Consider the following 23,482-nt stretch of genomic DNA (forward strand, 5'->3'; position numbering starts at 1 on the left):
GTAATGAATCTCTGACCCGGCGAACAACAAGATGACCATAAGGACCATGGCCATCAAAAAACCCCACAGAATATTGAATCATCTGAAACAAAATCCTGTGAATGATAACAAAAGAATAATCAGAATATGAACTTTTTATTTCCAAATTAGGATAGAGCAAAATTTTGCTAAAAAATTGGATATCATTTGAACTGAAAAAGGAAAGGATAACTCTGAACATGAAAATTGAAGAACATTTCATTTATGAACTCTTGAGAAAAGAAAATTCACAGCATAAATGGCAATGTCCAAGAGTCACATAGTAGTCCTTGCTCCATTCATTACTAAGGGTTAGGATCCATGTCGTACTGAATAGTGCATGCACATTGTTGTTAGGGCATATATGTAGATTGCATATGTTACATTCGACATTCTAAATAAGTACCCTTTTACATGAGGAATAGAGTGTTGCTTATTTTATGTTCAAAACCACCACCAAATAAGAGGAACTAATTCAAATATAAGCTACCAAACCAGTTTCAAATTTCTTGCAGCAGCTAACTACATAGAGTTATACATATAAAAAGATTACCATACAAGTACTTATCCAGAATATGAACCACGCGATGACTGGTTATTTAGAATAAATGCATGAAGCAGACCCTGTGCTGAATGGGTTTGCTCTAGAGTACCAAATATTCAATCACTTCATATGATCGTGGTCTCACTTCAAGTAAGTTAACTTTTGCACCTGATATTTGTAGAAGGTAAATAAGATCTTGTTGATGAATATACTCATGAGAAGAGCTCTGAGACGATGCAGATACAATAAAGGATTGACCAAATTAAATCAGAAACCAAGAAGATGGTTTGAACAAATGGACAGCCAAGTGGCCTATGCACATATTTAGAACTCACAATGTCTGCCACCATTGAACATTCTCTCTTGTCAATAATCCTAACAGGGAAATTTGAGCAACACCCTTCCCTGAATTTGTAATAAGAGGTGCAATGGCATGCTCAGTTATGACAACTTCAACTGTTATTTTAGTAACAAGCCCACTAATTGATTTGATACACACAATGAGTGAAAATGAGTCAATCTTACCAAACACTAATAAGGATAACTTGAAACTACAACCCGAAAACTAATTAAACAGATATTGATCTTATCCATACATTCCAGATCCTTTTGGTCCCCCTTGTTTTCTTGCTTTTTCTTCATACTCGGGTAGATTCCTACCACTGACCTTTTGTCATCAGAAGGCATGTCAGAGAGACAAATGAACATTATACTTGGAGAAAAGGAGAGATTGGTTGAAGAATCGGGACTTATTGGATTGGGTAGGCTCTTCAAAAGCAATCTTTCCCTCTTAATTTTTGACCCAGGTGACTGGAGGGGAGCAGATTTTGCATGGAGCACAGGAAAAGAAACAAAGAAACATGCCAAAGCAGTGATGGTGTTGAAAGGACTACAAATAGTGAAAAAACTTACATGAGATCATGTTGCTTGCGTTGGATATGTGTTACCCTGAAGAACATTGGAGATGAAGCTTTGGCAATGTCAATGAGCTGATAGTAGGATCAGCTTGAGACACACGCGTGTAGACAGAATGTTGAATTCAAAATCAATCCGCATATTGTGCTCCAAACATCATTCAATTACCCTCAAAATAGTGCAGGTTAACCACACAGAAATAACCCTGAATTTGTGTGAATAAGAAACTTCCTCAAGGCCGAAATGTAGGTGAAAAGTATATGCAAAATATCGCCAATAATATTCCTTAGAGGGAGGCAAGAACTCGCTTGAAGATAAGCCCATTCTACCTCAACCTAGAAATTCGAATTGACTTCAAAAAGGACCGAAATAGAATGTTAAATGTATGCCTGAACTTTCCATAGAAATCTTTGTGAAGAAGGATGAATTCAGACCTTAGATTGTATTCTTTGAAGGCCAAACCCTTGCAAGGAAGCAGGCCAAATATGACCTCTAGGACCTGTGCATGTAGCCTCAGAAAGGGTCCAAAGAAGTCTATTAAAAGAGAGCGAAATAAGGGACAAAAAGTCCACTCAGTTGATTCCAAAATTCCAACAAAAAAACATAACCAAAAACATAAAAGATAAACCCAATCAACTCCAAAAATGTGACCTATTACTACATGTGTGCATGATTACTAAAGGCTGCAGAAATTAGAGATGTATGTATCAATGCTGTTGACAGTAAAAAACAGAGTTTCCTTAATGATGTCAAATTTGATTGAACTGTGCAACAATAAGATAATTGTTGGGAATACTTTCTGTAAGCTAATTGTTGGCCATACTTTCTGTAAAATAATCTAATAAAAATAATAAATAATTTTCACAAAACCGCTATTCTTGATCGTTTTTGTTGCAAATTCATTTGCTTGCCAGTATTAAATACTTACAAATTGAAAAAAATATAGGTATAATGAAAATGATGAGCACATTTTTATCACATAATTTGCGACCTAAAACCACAGAACCAATAAACTATCATACAAGAAAATAAAGAAATTCAATGGAAATACAAGGCAATCTAAACATTCTTATCATGAAAAAAATAGGCATATGCATTTCTGATAAAAATCCCTTATTCTCCACAGTGCAATCAACAATAATTGTATAACACCCTGCAAGCTTAGCACAGTCATTCAAGAAAATGCTTACCTCTGATAGATGAATCCACAGAGGCGATATTTGCACCATAACGAGGTTTTATTTTCCATGTTTCTCTCGATTTTGTGATCCCTCTGTCGTGTCACCATGGATGCAGAGGAACTAGGAACATCTATAGACTATATCTTGTTTCAAGTTAAACAACAGAAAGAAAGGAACTTTCATTCATAACTCATAGATATAAAATATATCGACTAATTAAAGATTACCTGTTTAACAACTGCAACTGCAGTGCTTCCATTGCAAAAGCAGTCTATAGTCAGATGAGACCTCAATTCTTTATCAATTACTTTACTTTGTACGCTTTCAGCTAGGCGTCTTTCCAGGAAGAAAAAAGATTGGATTCCTTTGTTGAACTGACTTGGCCATCAACACCTAAGTCATTTTGGGCATTTTTGGCCTTCTTTTTATTATTGTATGTATCGGTAGCATTGATGTTGTTTGTGTTATCCTTGAAAGATTGCCAAAAAGAATGCAGTTACACTGGTAATGAACCTCTGACCCTGCGAACAACAAGATGACCATAAGGACCATGGCCATCAAAAAACCCCACAGAATATTGAATCATCTGAAACAAAATCCTGTGAATGATAACAAAAGAATAATTAGAATATGAACTTTTTATTTCCAAATTAGGACAGAGCAAAATTTTGCTAAAAAATTGGATATCATTTGAACTGAAAAAGGAAAGGATAACTTTGAACATGAAAATTTCAGAACATTTCATTTATGAACTCTTGAGAAAAGCAAATTCACAACATAAATGGCAATGTCCAAGAGTCGCATAGTAGTCCTTGCTCCATTCATTACTAAGGGCTAGGATCCATGTCGTACTGAATAGTGCATGCACATTGTTGTTAGGGCATACATGTAGATTGCATATGTTACATTCGACATTCTAAATAAGTACCCTCTTACATGAGGAACAAAGTGCTGTTTATTTTATGTTCAAAACCACCACCAAATAAGAGTAACTAATTCAAATATAAGCTACCAAACCAGTTTCAAATTTCTTGCAGCAGCTAACTACATAAAGTTATACATATAAAAAGATTACCATACAAGTACTTATCCAGAATATGAACCACGCGATGACTGGTTATTTAGAATAAATGCATGAAGCAGACCCTGCGCTGAATGGGTTTGCTCTGGAGTACCAGACATTCAATCACTTCATATGATCGTGGTCTCACTTCAAGTAGGTTAACTTTTGCACCTGATATTTGTAGAAGGTAAATAAGATCTTGTTGCTGAATATACTCATGAGAAGAGCTCTGAGACGATGCAGATACAATAAAGGATTGACCAAATCAAATCATAAACCAAGAAGATGGTTTGAACAAATGGACAACCAAGTGGCCTATGCACATATTTAGAACTCACAATGTCTGCCACCATTGAACATTCTCTCATGTCAATAATCCTAACAGGGAAATTTGAGCAACACCCTTCCCTGAATTTGCAATAAGAGGTGCAATGGCATGCTCAGTTATGACAACTTCAACTGTTGTTTTAGTAACAAGCCCACCAATTGATCTGATACACACAATGAGTGAAAATGAGTCAATCTTACCAAACACTAATAAGGATAACTTGAAACTACAACCTGAAAACTAATTAAAGAGATATTGATCTTATCCAAACACTCCAGATCCTTTTGGTCCCCCTTGTTTTCTTGCTTTCTCTTCATACTCGGGTAGATTCCTACCACTGATCTTCTATCATTAGAAGGCATGTCAGAGAGACAAATGAACATTATACTTGGAGAAAAGGAGAGATTGGTTGAAGAACCAGGACTTATTGGATTGGGCAGGCTTTTCAAAAGCAATCTTTCCCTTTTAATTTTTGACCCAGGTGACTGGAGGGGATCAGATTTTGCATGGAGCACAGGAAGAGAAACAAAGAAACATGCCAAAGCCGTGATGGTGTTGAAAGGACTACACAGTGAAAAAAATTACATGAGATCATGTTGTTTGCGTTGGATATGTGTTACCCTAAAGAACATTGGAGACGAAGCTCTGGCAATGTCAATGAGCTGATAGTAGGATCAGCTTGAGACACACGCGTGTAGACAGAATGTTGAATTCAAAATCAATCCACATATTGTGCTCCAAACATCATTCAATTACCTTCAAAATAGTGCAGGTTAACCACACAGAAATAACCCTGAATTTGTGTGAATAAGAAACTTCCTCAAGGCCGAAATGTAGGTGATAAGTATCTGCAAAAGATCGCTAATAATATTCCTTAGAGGGAGGCAAGAACTCGCTTGAAGATAAGCCCATTCTACCTCAACCCAGAAATTCAAATTGACTTCAAAAAGGACCGAAATAGAAAGTTAAATGGATGCCTGAACTTTCGCGAAATCTTTGTGAAGAAGGATGAATTCAGACCTTAGATTGTATTCTTTGAAGGCGAAACGCTTGCAAGGAAGTAGGCCAAATATGACCTCTAGGACCTGTGCATGTAGCCTCAGAAAGGGTCCAGAGAAGTCTATTAAAAGAGAGCGAAATAAGGGACAAAAAGTCCACTCAGTTGATTCCAAAATTCCAACAAAAAAACATAACCAAAAACATAAAAGATAAACCCAATCAACTCCAAAAATGTGACCTATTACTACACGTGTGCGTGATTACTAAAGGCTGTAGAAATTAGAGATGTATGTGTCAATGTTGTTGACAGTAAAAAACAGAGTTTCCTTAATGATGTCAAATTTGATTGAACTGTGCAACAATGAGATAATTGTTGGGAATACTTTCTGTAAGCTAATTGTTGGCCATACTTTCTGTAAAATAATCTAATAAAAATAACAAATAATTTTCACAAAACCGTTATTCTTGATCGTTTTTGTTGCAAATTCAATTGCTTTCCAGTATTAAATACTTACAAATAGAAAAAAATATAGGTATAATGAAAATGATGAGCACATTTTTATCACATAATCTGCGACCTAAAACCAGAGAACCATGTTTAAAATTTAAAAGTGATTGAGAGCTAAAACCAGAGAACCAATAAACTATCATACAAGAAAATAAAGAAATTCAATGGAAATACAAGGCAATCTAAACATTCTTATCATGAAGAAAAATAGGCATATGCATTTCTGATAAAAATCCCTTATTCTCCACGGTGCAATCAACAGTAATTGTATAACACCCTGCAAGCTTAGCATAGTCATTCAAGAAAATGCTTACCTCTGATAGATGAATCCATAGAGGCGATATTTGCACCGTAACAAGGTTTTATTTTCCTTGTTTCTCTCGATTTTGTGATCCCTCTGTCGCGTCACCATGGATGCAGAGGATCTAGGAACATCTATAGACTATATCTTGTTTCAAGTTAAACAACAGAAAACAGGACAAAACAGAAAGAAATGAACTTTCATTCATAACTCATAGATATAACATATATTGACTATTTAAAGATTACCTGTTTAACAATTACAACTGCAGTGCTTCCACTGCAAAAGCAGTCTATAGTCGGATGAGACCTCAATTCCTTATCAATTACTTTACTTTGTACGCTTTCAAGTAGGTGTCTTTCCAGGAAGAAAAAAGACTGGATTCCTTTGTTGAACTGACTTGGACATCAACACCTAAGTCATTTTGGGCATTTTTGGCCTTCTTTTTATTATTGTATGTATCGGTAGCATTGATGTTGTTTGCTTTATCCTTGAAAGATTGCCAAAAAGAATGCAGTTACAGTGGTAATGAACCTCTGACCCTGCGAACAACAAGATGACCATAAGGACCATGGCCATCAAAAAACCCCACAGAATATTGAATCAGCTGAAACAAAATCCTGTGAATGATAACAAAAGAATAATTAGAATATGAACTTTTTATTTCCAAATTAGGACAGAGCAAAATTTTGCTAAAAAATTGGATATCATTTGAACTGAAAAAGGAAAGGATAACTCTGAACATGAAAATTTAAGAACATTTCATTTATGAACTCTTGAGAAAAGAAAATTCACAGCATAAATGGCAATGTCCAAGAGTCGCATAGTAGTCCTTGCTCCATTCATTACTAAGGGCTAGGATCCATGTCATACTGAATAGTGCATGCACATTGTTGTTAGGGCATACATGTAGATTGCATATGTTACATTTGACATTCTAATAAGTACCCTCTTACATGAGGAACAAAGTGCTGTTTATTTTATGTTCAAAACCACCACCAAATAGCCGTAACTAATTCAAATATAAGCTACCAAACCAGTTTCAAATTTCTTGCAACAGCTAACTACATAAAATTATACATATAAAAAGCTTACCATACAAGTACTTATCCAGAATATGAACAATGCGATGACTGGTTATTTAGAATAAATGCATGAAGCAGACCCTAAGCTGAATGGGTTTGCTTTGGAGTACCAAATATTCAATCACTTCATATGATCGTGGTCTCACTTCAAGTAAGTTAACTTTTGCACCTGATATTTGTAGAAGGTAAATAAGATCTTGTTGATGAATATACTCATGAGAAGAGCTCTGAGACGATGCAGATACAATAAAGGATTGACCAAATCAAATCAGAAACCAAGAAGATGGTTTGAACAAATGGACAGCCAAGTGGCATGTGCACATATTTAGAACTCACAATGTCTGCCACCATTAAACATTCTCTCTTGTCAATAATCCTAACAGGGAAATTTGAGCAACACCCTTCCCTGAATTTGCAATAAGAGGTGCAATGGCATGCTCAGTTATGACAACTTCAACTGTTGTTTTAGTAACAAGCCCACCAATTGATCTGATACACACAATGAGTGAAAATGAGTCAATCTTACCAAACACTAATAAGGATAACTTGAAACTACAACCCGAAAACTAATTAAAGAGATATTGATCTTATCCATACATTCCAGATCCTTTTGGCCCCCCTTGTTTTCTTGCTTTCTCTTCATACTCGGGTAGATTCCTACCACTGATCTTCTGTCATCAAAAGGCATGTCAGAGAGACAAATCAACATTATACTTGGAGAAAAGGAGAGATTGGTTGAAGAACCGAGACTTATTGGATTGGGTAGGCTCTTCAAAAGCAATCTTTCCCTCTTAATTTTTGACCCAGGTGACTGGAGGGGAGCAGATTTTGCATGGAGCACAGGAAGAGAAACAAAGAAACATGCCAAAGCAGTGATGGTGTTGAAAGGACTACACATAGTGAAAAAACTTACATGAGATCATGTTGTTTGCGTTGGATATGTGTTACCTTGAAGAACATTGGAGACGAAGCTCTGGCAATGTCAATGAGTTGACAGTAGGATGAGCTTGAGACACACACGTGCAGACAGAATGTTGAATTCAAAATCAATCCACATATTGTGCTCCAAACATCATTCAATTACCCTCAAAATAGTGCAGGTTAACCACACAGAAATAACCCTGAATTTGTGTGAATAAGAAACTTCCTCAAGGTCGAAATGTAGGTGATAAGTATCTGCAAAAGATCGCCAATAATATTCCTTAGAGGGAGGCAAGAACTCGCTTGAAGATAAGCCCATTCTACCTCAACCCAGAAATTCGAATTGACTTCAAAAAGGACCAAAATAGAATGTTAAATGGATGCCTGAACTTTCCATAGAAATCTTTGTGAAGAAGGATGAATTCAGACCTTAGATTGTATTCTTTGAAGGCCAAACCCTTGCAAGGAAGCAGGCCAAATATGACCTCTAGGACCTGTGCATGTAGCCTTAGAAAGGGTCCAGAGAAGTCTATTAAAAGAGAGCGAAATAAGGGACAAAAAGTCCACTCAGTTGATTCCAAAATTCCAACAAAAAAACATAACCAAAAACATAAAAGATAAACCCAATCAACTCCAAAAATGTGACCTATTACTACATGTGTGCGTGATTACTAAAGGCTGCAGAAATTAGAGATGTATGTGTCAATGTTGTTGACAGTAAAAAACAGAGTTTCCTAAATGATGTCAAATTTTGAACTGTGCAACAATAAGATAATTGTTGGGAATACTTTCTGTAAGCTAATTGTTGGCCATACTTTCTGTAAAATAATCTAATAAAAATAACAAATAATTTTCACAAAACCGCTATTCTTGATCATTTTTGTTGCAAATTCAATTTCTTGCCAGTATTAATTACTTACAAATAGAAAAAAATATAGGTATAATGAAAATGATGAGCACATTTTAATCACATAATTTGCGACCTAAAACCAGAGAACCATGTTTAAAATTTAAAAGTGATTGAGAGCTAAAACTAGAGAACCAATAAACTATCATACAAGAAAATAAAGAAATTCAATGGAAATACAAGGCAATCTAAACATTCTTATCATGAAGAAAAATAGGCATATGCATTTCTAATAAAAATCCCTTATTCTCCACGGTGCAATCAACAATAATTGTATAACACCCTGCAAGCTTAGCATAGTCATTCAAGAAAATGCTTACCTTTGATAGATGAATCCACAGAGGCGATATTTGCACCGTAACGAGGTTTTATTTTCCCTGTTTCTCTCGATTTTGTGATCCCTCTGTCGCGTCACCATGGATGCAGAGGATCTAGGATTTAGTTTAAAAAACGAAGAAAATAAGACACAAAAATGTTGCAATTCAATTTTAAACGAAGAAAATAAGACAAAAAAAAGACACTGCAATTCAATTTACAGGAATGGAGCTATGTCAATGAAATTAAATCCATTAACCTATAGTCAGAGTGATCGAATGCAAAGAGTTGGAAAATAATTTTACTAGAGCCAAATGGTGTGCCCCTGGGCTTTCAAATGCAACAGATTCAGAAAAGTCAGATTGATTCGAGGGAGCCCTCCAAATCCAATCCGAAACCCCACTCCCATCTTCAATGTGACCAACTTTACTGCCAAGTTCTGAGGAATTTCGTCCCCAGAAAAACGCTCCCAGTGGCCACCGTCCAGAACCTCTGACAGATGAATCCACAACAACATATCGACCCACTTTACCGCAGGTTCTGAGGAATTCCTTGTCCAGAAAAACACTCCCAGTGGCCACTATTCGACCATTGTTGGCATTTTCTATCACGGAGATGAGATGGTCATCGCCCAGATCCAACAGTGAGATTGGCAGCAGAGGATCTATGCGAATGGAATTTATGCCTCTGTGAATTAAATCTAGGCAGATTGCGACTCGGAGAGGCCTGGTGAGAGCCACTGGTTGAAGAATATTTCTGTAAAATTGATTCGCAATTCAGTGGTTTTATTGATTACTTGTTGCATAGCCATCGACGTCGCTGCACATAGTATTGTTGTCCATTAAGTCAATCCCAGGAGGTGCAATATTTTTTTATATCCATCTCTCGAACATTGTGGAGATTTTTGCATTTTTGAAAGCCATTTATGGAATTAGTACAACACTTTGCTGCCCATGAAGTCAACACCACCCGACACCTTGTGGACATTTCTGCATCTTTTGAAAAGCATTCAGGGAATTAGTATGGTGTAACATCCCATACCCAATTCGAATTACCTGTCAAGAAAGAAATCAGAGTCAGAAATGGAAATTAACGCTGAGATTCATAAGCAGCAGAAGCTAATCATTAAACAGTCCAGGAGTGGGAAGGCGGGACAGAACTGCGGTCCAAGTACTGTGATAGAGAGCTCATAGTGTTTCCCAACCTTCAATTGATGATGCAAAGCCAAAACCAGAAGCGAAGCCAAAACTGCCACTGGTTGAAGAATATTTCTGTAAAATTGATTCGCAATTCAGCGATTTTATTGATTACTTGTTGCATAGCCATCGGCGTCGCTACACATAGTATTGTTGTCCATTAAGTCAATCCCAGGAGGCGCAGTATTTTTTATATCCATCTCTCGAACATTGTGGAGATTTCTGCATTTTTGAAAGCCATTTATGGAATTAGTACAACGCTTTGCTGCCCATGAAGTCAACACCACCCGACACCTTGTGGACATTTCTGCATCTTTTGAAAAGCATTCAGGGAATTAGTATGGTGTAACATCCCATACCCAATTCGAATTACCTGTCAAGAAAGAAATCAGAGTCAGAAATGGAAATCAGCGCCGAGATTCATAAGCAGCAGAAGCTAATCATTAAACAGTCCAAGAGTGGGAAGGCAGGACAGAACTGTGGTCCAAGTACTGTGATAGAGAGCTCATAGTGTTTCCCAACCTCGCAAAGCCGAAACAAAAAATGAAGCCAGAACTGTTATGGAGGATCAAATTTGCGTTGGTCAGGCGGTTAGGGAGTTGCAACTACCTCAACATAATTGAACGAGTCTACATGGCTCAATCGTCTAACATATCATCTAATGGTGCAAAGCAACGACACGTAGGCAGAGAGCAAAGTTTATTTCAGAGGGATCGCCTTACAGCGTAATTATTACATATGTAACCATACAATTCGACAAGTATTTGCTACACATAACTTTGTTATATTAAGGTTTTTATTACATGTAACTCCACAATTCCACGAGTATTTGCTTCCATATAACCTACCTTGTTCTATTAAGGTTTATTAGATATATTTTTACATTTAAATATGCTTTCCCTATCATATATACTTATATGTATATTTTAATCAACATGGGAGAATAATGGAAGTGGAAAGTGGCAAAGAAAAAGACGACTTTTGTCGTATCTTAAACTTAGATATTTTTATTTCTTTTCCAAGGTGGGCAGGAGATTTTTGTGTATAGAAATACCAGCCACACGAACCCCACCCTACTTCTCCTCCATCCGACGGTATGGGAGCTCACTCCATACAGGGCGCCACCACAATCGTCAGATGCTCCCGTCACGGCAGGAAACTAGGCTCGGCGGCACCGGATCTGGATCTCCCGAGGCACTCTGACGTCGACAGGAGGTTCTGGAAGCCCGGAACAGGGCTTTAAAGTAAGGTTTTAATGCTGTGGCCATAGCCACATGCGAAATCGCAATTGCAGGCATCGATTTTACGGAATTCCCGTTTAATTCACCTTTGCACGGTCGAATGCTGTGAGCCAGCCAGTATTTTGCTGATTTGTCCTTAGTTAATCGTTTGAACTCTGAAAATGGCGCCGGACAGCGTGCAAATGCCAGCTTCGGTTAATAACGGACCAAACTCTGAACAAGCACATGAAAAGCAAACGCCTCAGAATAGTGGAGGTGCTTCCAGAAAGAAAAAGGTATCATCTTTGTTATTTTTTCTTTTTTCATGTTAATCCGGGTTGCTCTTGCAGACGTATTAGTTCATTCATGCATGGACGGGAGATACTGCATTATCCTGATTGCTAGTTAGAAGTTGACCTCGGAAGCTATATCTTTGTGATGTCTTTCTTTAAATGCAACTTACTACATAACAATTGTTTAATTGTAGAACAACTTACACGTAAATTAACACGGATGTTGCCAAATTATAAAATAGCTTGCAGATAATGTTAACAAAAAGATTTCCAATCATAAATAGCTTGCAGGTAAGTTTAATACAAAATTGTTCAATCGCAAAATAGTTTGAAAATTAGTTTAACACAATATTGTTCAACTGTAAAATAGATTGCTGTTTCTTTAATTACTTGAATATACTCTGGTATATGCTTTCGGATGCCCTATGGTGAAATAGCTTGCAGATTGCATTAATAGCTTAAATTTTATTATATGTTGAAATCAAATTGGCAGATAAGACACAAAATTTCCCAATTGTAAAACAGGTTGCTATTTATCAGTTTAGACATACTTTAGAATGCGATGACAGATTCCTAACTGTAAAATGGCTTGCCGTTTGCTTTACAAGAATTTTTTTTAGTATGTATTGACAGAAATGTCGCATTAATATTATGCTATAATATGGAGGCATGGATCTTTTGCAGCGTATGATTGCTCACTTGTTACAGGAGTGAAAAATACCTTCTAATGACACATCATATAAATTTGTGCATTGTTCTCATCAGCAGTGTAGATTCATCCTAACCCCGAGTCTATTAAGCATCGAGAAGTTTGTGGCTCCATTTCTCTTGGATCACTCTGGGTGAAATTTATGCCTATTGATGAACTGATTTAGGGCACTTTTCTCATTTAGAAATAGGATGTCAACCCTAATGTTCACATTCTCACCTTTGTGAAAAAAGGTGGTAAATATTGTACATACGTAGATGAAAGTGAATAAAGATAACTGAGAAATCAGGAAAAAAGTTAGTCACTAAGGAATGTGATACGTTATAGATAGGCTGTAGTTATTGAAATGTTGTCGGTAGGTTATAGGTACTGAAATGTGACAACAAACCTTTTTCCTCTCCAGTTATTGATGACATGGTAGCAGGCCAGTTAGCCTAGGGAGTGGTTGATATGTGGGTGTGTTCCAAGCACTTGGTAAAATGTATTTTTATTTGCTCAGTTCGCTTCAAGCATTCAAGTTGTTTTCAGTTTTGCAAGATTTGTGTACCAAAATTGTTTATGGACATTGGAGGCCATACTGTATCTTTGTGAGTATGAATACAAAGAAAAAGACATGAAAATAAAGCTAAGACAAGTGAAGACTGAAAACAAAAGACTCTGTGGAAGTTTGGAAAAGACAACAATTGCAGGTGGATAATAGTGCTGTTGTAAGGTGTTTGTGGTGTGTATTCCAACTGTTTTGACTTTGGAAGGGTAGTCAAGACAACTTAGGTTTATGGCTGTTTGGATCATTCACATGACTATTCTGATTTTTCGTAGGTGATAAGCTTGTTTGTGTTAGTGAAGCCTCTGAGAATACGATAGTCTCTTTGATGTGGGTCTTGGTCACTTTGCTAACGGTTGCATGTTCGTTCTTTATTTGTTCAACGACTTCTTCACAGTCTTAGTCAAACAAAGATTGAGCAATGAGAAAAACATTGGAGAACTTGTGGGAAACTATGTTGTGGAATGTTGGTTAACAAACATGGAGTGTAGATAACAATGGAGAAAATACTAAACACTTTGAAACCTTGCTATGATGTGTCAATGATGAAGAGAATAATGGTTTTTGAGCAAGCCCAAAATAATGTTGTTGGTTTTGTGAGGGAATTGTAGATTTAGAGATGGAGTTCCTTGAATGCAAGTTAGGAAGAAACATAACATTATAGAAAGACTGGGATGGTGGGTAGCAAGGAGAACATCTAGGGCACTTTTATGGTTGTATTGTGTTGGGTGTAGGAAAAAGAAGGAACATTAACTACTCGATTCACTTCATTTTAAGAAGTTGATGGGAGGCTCTCCAAAGGAAGGTTGAGTAGATTCAAAATGCCGATAAAAATATCTAGTGATTATGCTGTGAATAAAGGAACAACTTATATGAGGAGCAAGTTGTGAGTGGATAAATCCAATAAACTATGGCAATAGAATGAGTAATAGCAAGATTCATGCATTAGTCTTCTTGTGGCATTGTGTAGGGTTTTGGGTGAAATAATAAAGTGTGTACTAGTGGAAGCATACAACCAAATTAGGAAAAATTTAGCAAGATGCTTCCTCACTACCATGGATGAGCAGTTACCCCCCGTCATGTGGTGGGACACTTTGCATTGTATGGAAAATTCCATGTTCAACTTGATTTAATGACCATGATGGCCCCACTATTTCATAATATGAAATAGACCCAATTTTTTTGGGCAATTGAACCTTGGTGGAGGGTTATCAACACCTCTTTACCGCCTAGTCAAAACCTTGATGGTAATATATAGTAATATATATATTAAATTTTGTAAAGTTGAAATAAATTCAGAACTTTTGCTTTTTGTTATATATATTTAAGGAGCTATGGTCTTAGTAAGACAATTAGAGAGCAAATTTTAAATGTGTAAATTCATTTTAAGACATATTTTTGCCATCTTGGAGAGATGATTAATCTTCATAAATTGGAAATTGTAAAATTTATATATCTATGCAATAGGTGAGGAGCTCTTGGTTGTCATATGGGAAAATGGGTGTGTGGAAATGTTGATGTAAGTTGATTAGCCCCTATGAAGGCAACTTTAGTGTAGAATATTAAGTTGCATATTTGTTTTTGCACTATGTTTTTGATGAATACTCAATGGTTTGGAAGTCAATTTTATAGGGAGGACTATAGACCTAAGTGTTTTTTTTAGTGTGTTGGCTTGACCCATTTGGGATTTGAACATTGAATCTCATGGCTTACATAATACTCCATAATGGGATCATTGCCAATTAGCTGCCCTTGTGGGCATATTGCAATTTGCATGATGTTGAAGTCTCCTTTTGGAGGAGGAGAGTTCTATAAAGTGAGGTTGAATGGACATTATTTGGCAAAGTTTTCTTGAGAGTAATCCACAAAGCTTCATTTCCATCATTTATCTTCTTCCTTTCTCTCTATCTATACTTTGTGCAGGTCCTATTGTTGTGATCTATCTTGTATCTTGTCTCTATGATGCAACCAATCTATTGGCGAATACAAAGAAAGAGTTTGACCATGTTTCCTTTCTGGCTTTTTGGCTCGTGGATATGATATTTTATGTTCTATGTGGTCATATAGATAATGTTCTTCTATTTTGATTTAATCAATAACTTAGGGTGCACTCTCTTTTCTCTTTCTTTCATATTTTGTTGATTATTGATTAAAATTTTTACATTTCTTTCAAATTAATCACTCATTTTATCCTTGGATTATGATTGCATGCCAATGATCCATGTTATGTGTTGATTTCTTATGCTGATTTGCAGATTCATAGATGATTTCAGCACATGATAGACTAGGGATGCCCCCTTGAGAATGGAAAAGCACCAATCCAAATGGAAAGTGAATTAGCTAGTGGCCTTTGGGCTGTTTTTCTTTTTAAAACGAAGCAACTATTTATATTATGCCAAAAGGCTGATTTGCATTTCCAATTCCATTTAAATTCAAGAGTTACATCAGCAGATTCAAAGTTCCAATATAGCTAGAGCTTAGTTTTTAGAGCCAAGGGCTTTCCTTTCTACACTATTACATTGATACTGCCCATAGATTTTGCAAAATTTCCCCAATAACTTCTTATATCTACATAACATGCTAAATAACTTACTAATTAGCCCCAGAGGGGCCAGGGTCCAAGAATTGCATGTTCATGGGAGTCTTGTGCATGCCACGCACTGGTTCATCCCTTGCTACTATTGCTGCGACGTCTGCTTCCTGCAGTGTCAGGTTTGCTTCCAGGGGGCTTGATTTTTCTTCTTCCTCAGAGCTCCAGGCTGCCTCTCGCTGCTTTGTTTTCATTAGCAACATATTTGACTCCATGCACAGGGTCCTCCATTCCATTCAGGTGTAAATCCATTCCAACTCATGATCCATTGCCTTCACCTTGTCTTCCCATTCCTTCTCCATAAGCTCTGATTCTCCTGCATGCCACGCATTGGTTCATCCCCTGTTGTTATTGCTGCGGCATCCGCTTCCTGCAGTGTCAAATTTGTTTCTAGGGGGATCGATTTTTCTTCTTCCTCAGAGCTCTAGGCTACCTCTCGCTGCTTTGTTTTCATTAGCAGCATATCTGACTCCATGCATAGGGTCCTTCATTCCATTCGGGTGTGAATCCATTCCAACTTGTGATCCATTGCCTTCACCCTGTCTTCCCATTCCTTCTCCATAAGCTCCTATCTCCTCTCCAACAACTTATACATCCTTAGTAAGTTTTTGAAAATTTTATGAGTTGCTTTCTTCCATTACTCAAATTCTCCAGATTCTAGCTCCTTCTCCATCTTCGATAGTAATCAATTTACTCTCAACAATTTCCGACTGTTGAGCATCCAATCATGAACCAAAGTCCTCTAACCACCAATATATATTCCCTCTCGATCCTCTTGGGAGAGTTCCTTGCCATCAAAGATCATTAATGCCTCCTTCAAGTGCATCATCAATTCAAAATCTTTGAACAGAGAGCCTGGCCTTTCGCTAAGCAGAAACATCTCGTTTTCAATAAGTCTCTCCGCCATTAGCTTACCTTCCCACATCGGCTATGCTTGCAAGGACCACTGATAATTTAATTCATGCCGTTGTTTTATGTTGAGAGACCAGTTGTGGGGAACTCCATGCATATGATATGACGTTCACCTGGTAGTCTCGATCCCCAACTGTCCTCGTTTGTCATTCTCCTTGTGCCGACTTGATTCCATCTGTCATCTTATATTTATTCTCCCGAGCATTGATGACAGAAATTCCAATTTGTTTTGATTTCCAAAGATATTCATTAATGATTCGTTTTATGGGATTGGTGCCCTCTAGCTTGATTCGTCGTGCAAAATCAACTCCCCTTGTTCCATCCACCAGCCTTGGTTAGACAAGGTGTCGGCCTCCATGTTGAGAGTTCTGAGGACGTGGAGGAAGGAGATATTTTCGAATTTTGCGGCCAACATAGTTGTTCTTCAAACAATTGGTGAATCTTTTTCTTAGTGCTTTGCTAACTCTTGCGAAACTTGCCTGATTACTAACATTGAGTCTCCTAAAATCAACAATTTTTTGAGTACATAATTGCTTGCAAGGTCCATGCCTTTCCATGGAGCCAAAAATCTGCTTGGTTGTTCGTTTCCAATCCTAATCCCTAAGCGAAACTGTATTCTTTTTGTTCGTCGGGGCAATAGATCACCCCTCCCGCTCTAGCTGCCCCTGCCTTTTTGTTGTTTTTCCTATTAGTTATCATTTCATTTTTGTGTTGCAGGTCTTGGAGTTGGAGCTTTCATGTGGTGTAGATTTGTGTGCTAATAGCGATGTTTCTTGATGTACACCTTTTTTGGTAAACATTTCCTTTTTGTGGGGGATTCCTTAGTGTGGTATAGATTTGTGTGCTAATAGGGATGTTTCTCGATGTACCCCTTTTTGGAAAAACATTTCCCTTTTGTGGGGGATTCCTTCTTGTGGTATAGATTTGTGTGTTAATAGGGATGTTTCTTGATTTACCCCTTTTTGGGAAAACATTTCTTTTTTGTAGTGAATTCCTTAGTGTGGTATAGTTTTGTGCGCTAATAGGGATGCTTCTTGATGTCTAGGGATTTGGGTGAAAGAACAAAATGTGTATTGGTCGAAGCATACAATTCAATTAGGAAGAAATTGGCAAGATGCTTCCTCTCTGCATGATGGATGAACATCCATGCCCTATCATGAGGTCGGACACTTTGTTGCATTGTATGGAAAATGCCATGTTTGACTTGACATAATGATCATGATTGCGCCACTATTTTAGGGGATGAAATAGATCATATTTTTGGCGGAATTGAACCCTGGTGAGAGGCTATCAACATCTCTTGATCACCTAGTCAAGACCTTTATGGTAAGATGTAGTAAAATTAAAATTGTTTTGAGTTTCTTTTCTAAAATTTTTGTAAAGTTGAAATCAATTCAGAATTTTGCATAAAATTTTAGAGCATGCTCTTATAAAAAAGGAGCTTGGTTATATATATTTGGTTTATGGAGCTATTGTCTTAGGAAAACAATTAAAGAGCAAATTTTAAGTGTATAAATCTAAGTACTGGATTTACCTCCCCCCCCACATGTCACGAATCCATTGTGTCAGACACGATTCTCAATGGACATGTGTTCAATTTGAACCTAGAGCGTGTCACAAAGTTGGGATTCATGCCCTACTAGAATCCGATTTGCGCCCACAAAGAATTAGAGACACGATTCTCAATGGACATGTGTTCAATTTAACATAGAGTGTGTCACAAAGTTGGGATTCATGCCCTACTAGAATCCGATTTGCGCCCACAAAGAATCACGGACACGATTCTCAATGGACACGTGTTTAATTTTAATGTAGAGCGTGTCACAAAGTTGGGATTCATGCCCTATTGGAATCCGATTTGCGTCCACAAAGAATCACGATTTTCAGACACGTGTCCACTAAAAAGCGACCCGCGGGTTTGATAAAAGTCATAACTGCGCTGCTTTTGCTCATTTTAAATCATGGTTTGGGAGCTGTGGGACTGTGGGAGTGACCATTTCTAGGGTTTTGGGTGAAAGAACAAAATGTGTATTGGTGGAAGCATACAATTCAATTAGGAAGAAAATGGCAAGATGCTTCCTCTCTGCGTGAGGGATGAGCATCCATGGCCTATCATGAGGTGGGACACTTTGTTGCATTGTATGGAAAATGCCATGTTTGACTTGACTTAATGATCATGATTGCGCCACTATTTTAGGGGATGAAATAGATCATATTTTTTGCGGAATTGAACCTTGGTGAGGGGCTATCAACACCTCTTGATCACCTAGTCAAGACCTTTATGGTAAGATGCAGTAAAATTAAAATTGCTTTGAGTCTCTTTTCTAAATTTTTTGTAAAGTTGAAATCAATTCAAAATTTTGCATAAAAGTTTAGAGCATTCCCTTATAAAAAAGGAGCTTGGTTAAATATATTTGTTTTATGGAGCTATTATCTTAGTATTACAATTAAAGAGCAAATTCCAAGTGAATAAATCTAAGTCATTGAATTCGCTACCCCCTCACGTGTCACGAGTCCATTGTGTCGGACACAATTCTCAAGGGACACTTGTTTGATTTGAACCTAGAGCGTGTCACAAACTTGGGATTCATGCCCTACAAGAATCCAATTTGCGCCCACAAAGAATCGTGATTTTCGGACCCATGTCCACCAAAAAGTGACCTGTGGTCTTTATAAAAGCCGAAATTGTGCTGCTTTTGCTCATTTGCAACATTGCAATCATGGTTTGGGAGCTATGGGATTGTCGGAGTGACCAACAAAGGAGATAGGTGTGTTTTGGAGGTGATTCTAGGGTAGAGACAATGGTGTATGTGCACACCAACCTTTGTCTTATTTACAAGCAGAGGGAGGAGTGGTTGAAGAAAAAGGAAAAGATGTGGGATGTGGTTCTTGATGATATGGGTTTGGATAAAAGTGTTGAGTTGGCATTGGCCAACTTGGATCTTAATGCCCCAGTGCTAGTGCCTGTCACTTTTGATGATGGTGATACTCTTGAGGGGTCATCCTCCACACCAATAGATGGAGAGATTACATTGGATACAAAGGAGGAGGATGCAGAAGAGAGCGGTGGTGGTATTGATGTTGATGAGCTATACGCATATCCTATAGCTTGTTGGCAACAACCTATGAGATTCTTCCTTTCTATTCTATGGTTTCGAGTTTTAGTGTCTACCTTGTTTTGTATTTGCTATTTTCCATTGGCATTCCTAGTCAGGAGTCCTCAGGACTCAATACTTATGTAATGCATTTTGATTTTGATGACTTAATGAGAAAACTACAATTTATGGTTAATTTCTTGTGTTTATGGTTAATTTCTAGTTGTAAACTTGTATTATTGATGAATCATGATTGTATGCATAATGGTACAAACTTACAATGTACATGTATGAATCTATGATTGAATTTGTTGTATCATCATGAGAATTTGTGTAATATAATATCATAATATGATGTATCTATTAATTGTTTTGGTGGGGTTTCCATGTCTTGTGTTGGACTCTCGTATTTTAGTGTCTTGCATGTTTGTGTCCCCGTGTCAGGTGACTTAGGTATAATTCATTTGAAGACCTATTTTTTCCCATCTTGAGAGGATGATTAATTTTCATATTTAGAACTTGTAAGATTCATGTATCCATGCAATAGGTGAGGAACTTTTGGTAGTCATATGGGAAAATGGGCATGTGGAAATTTTGATATAAGATGATTAGCCTTTGTGAAAGCAAATGTAATGTAGAATATTAGGTTGCAATATGTTGTTGGTGAATACTTGATGATTTGGAACTCAATTTTGTAGGGAGGGCTATAGACCTAGGTGTCAAATTAAGGGGGTTTGGATTTTCATTGTTGCATTGAAAATATTGCCATTGGCTTGAGTGGTCTTTTCAGAGATCCATATTGGCAACATAAGATAAGCAATGTCTTAAAGTACACAAACCTAGTAATTTGTAAAGAAACTAGGCTTGAAGGTGGTGTTGAAGCATCAAGAATAACCCAAGAGTGTTAGAAGGGTTATAACTTAATACAACTTCGGGAAGGAGGATGATGATGAAGATGATGGAGAGGCATTTGTGTTTTATGTCTAATGGGGAGAAAGTGTTAGAGATGTTTCTTGACAAGAATGACATTAAGGAATAAGGATGCTTGACATGAAGGAAAGTTTGACCAATGTTAGAAGATATGTTGAGCATAAGTAGGATTAGGTTCAATTGGAGCCGCTAGGAGAAGGGTAATAACAATGTTATATTGGGATGTAATCCCTAGGGTGGGGCATGCATTCCCCATGCTTCCCACTCAACTAGGATGGGGAAACTCAACAAGGGATGTTTCTTGACGTATCCCTTTTGGAGATTTTATTTTTCTTTTTTATGGGGGATTCCTTAGTGTCCTCCGTTTTGGTAAGGAGGACCCTTAGGTGTTCCCCATGATTTTTTCCCAGTGACCTTAAAGTCATTTTTAAAATAACACAAAAACTAAAACCTTTAAGCAAGTTTTGTTATTTATTTCATGCTTTCATTGTTCATGTTTGTGACTTGTCATTGTTTCTCATATTTAAATTTTACTTTTTTTTCGGGCAAAGTCTCCTATGTTGGGGATTGTGACGTTGCCCCTTGACATTGCTTAAAATTTGGTGGTGGGGGGGGGGGTTGTCCACTTGTTACATGGATTTGTTTCCCTATTCCCACAACCCTCCATCTTCAAAAATTGGTGGAACATTGGGTAATCATGATGATTTTCTATTGTTTTTGGTATAGTGCAAGCATTGATGATAGGTACATCTTATGAGCATTAGGTAAAAGGCATAGGTGTTGGTTACATTTGGATGGTATAGATGATTTTTCTTATCTTTTTGGGAGAAGCTCAACTTGGTGGAAAGATTAGTGACACCTTGTTCTAGTATTTCAATGTCTAGGAGGAATGGTTCTTGTATATCTTACAATATGATGATGAAGGGGAAGTTTTAGAGCTGGGATGTTAGTCCTAATGGTCATATTACGACCTTTGTAAATGTTGTCCATGTGTAGAGAAAGACAATAAGATCAACTTAGAAATGAGGCCAAAAGTTAGTTATGTGTAAATGTGATAGGTTATCTATGTTGAAAATTCTTAGGAATTGAAATATCAAGAGTCAATAAACATGGAAAATTGAATGCCTTGGATGTAATATGCAACTTCTTTGATCCTCATTTCACAAAAGAAATTTTTACAACTTTTCTCTATAATTGTGATCTTACATAATGTTTTGCTCTAATTAATGAAAATGTGCTTTTGCTAATGGTCCAAGAAAAATATCATCATATTTAATTTTTGTGCATCGATTTTGTCAAGACTCAAGTTTCTTGTTGAAATATGCTTCATCATTCCAATGAATAAAAGAACATTTAGGTATAAAGAGCATATTACAAAAATAGGAAGGTTGTTGCCATAAACATAGTTCAAGGGCAAACACAAAGCCCATAATTGAAAACTATAAACATAAAAACTAATAAATTCGTATCCTAAACAAAGTATAGGAGATATACACAAACACAACCAAAGTTCTTAAGTTTGCAATTGCACAAACCTCCATGCAAGGGAGTCAAAAGCAAAATCATCCTTTCACAACTTCTCATGTAAAATACAAGGGAACAACTTGTTCTTGGGCAAGAATAACCAAAAACCCATCCCCTAGGTTTAGTTAAAAGGTTTGTGGGAAAAATGCTTTCAAAGCACAAAGAAAGTTAGAACGAAATCCTTAACCAAGCAAAACCTACCTTACTATAGAATCCATGATGGGCCACTATACAACAATATTGGGGCAAATGATAGAATAGATAAGTTGAAAACCTAGCACCATGCCAACATTGCAGACTACATCAAATAAAACATAATCAAGAGCACAAAGATCCTTAGCATGAACCATAATTAACAAAACTAGCTGAGTTAGATTGTTTAGAGTGAAAAACAACCTAGACCAATGCTTTGAACTAGTTTTGGATGTTGAGTTGTCTAGTTTTGGTTATGTACAAATTTGGATCTGTGTGCTAATTACCCCCTAAAAAAACCACACCAAAATAGGAAAAAGAAAAGAAGGGTTTAGATCCTTTCTAAATCCTATTTAACTCTATTTAAAGATGTCCTATTTTCCTTATTCTTTTCTCATTGAATATTTGTAAGTGAAGATTGTGGAATTGTAGGGAAGAGAGTTGATTTAGAGAGTGGTTGTTGATTTTGGTGGAGAATTTGTCTACATCAACAATGTGCAACTTTTCTACAAGTTTGGAGGAGATTTGATAGCTTATTAGTGGAGGAAGTTCATTTCTTAATGCCCTTAATTGCATGTTAATTTTTCCTTGAACCTAGTACCCGAAAATTCATTAACCTGACACCCAACAATTCATTAACCTGACACCCAACAATTCATTAACCTAGCAAATTGTTGATCTACTAAATGAAATCAGAACTAATTTCTTAACATAATTAGTGAAAGCAAAATTACACATAACCAATCTCAATCACAATGACGCAAGTCGATTCTTCCCAATCAATAGTTCTTCATCAAATCTGAACTTACTTCTGCTCTCATGTTGTGATAATGGCCTTGTTGCACACTTTTTGTCAAAGTTCCAAGGAAGTAGATTTGCCAAAGTTTTTTCAAATGATCGGATCATCAGTCAACAATTTATTGAGTCTTTGTAAACCCATTTTGCAAATTCATCATGTAAATGATGCTACTAAGACCGTGTGTGTATGTAACAACCTAGGTAAGCCTATTATTTAGCGAAAATTTCATCCTAGGAGGTTTTTCGTCTCACTGATTCATCTGTGTTTTTAAACACAGATGGTCGACAAGGTTTTTCCCTCCAACCTCACCCCAAAGCTAGGGTGGAATTCTTCGTCAAAGTCTTAGGTGAGTCCTAGTGTTCTAGTCGAGTCTTATGTAAAAGTGATTTGAGA

The 23,482-nt window shown here is 36.9% G+C and overlaps 1 protein-coding gene across 1 annotated transcript in view; it reads left to right on the top strand.

Moving 5' to 3' along the window:
• Positions 1-11,398: 11,398 nt before the first annotated feature.
• LOC149206811 (uncharacterized) overlaps positions 11,399-23,482 on the top strand; it is a 131,527-nt gene continuing 119,443 nt past the window's right edge. The window contains exon 1 of the mRNA XM_089395583.1: positions 11,399-11,797. Coding sequence (XP_089251709.1) covers positions 11,684-11,797 — 114 coding nt within the window. The 5' untranslated portion in view covers positions 11,399-11,683. The remainder of the gene's footprint in view (positions 11,798-23,482) is intronic.

This window comes from Pinus tabuliformis, chromosome 1_2 (genome assembly GCF_031772625.1).
Source record: "Pinus tabuliformis cultivar Carrire ecotype Pingquan chromosome 1_2, CPIR1, whole genome shotgun sequence".
Classification (NCBI taxonomy): Eukaryota; Viridiplantae; Streptophyta; class Pinopsida; order Pinales; family Pinaceae; genus Pinus; species Pinus tabuliformis.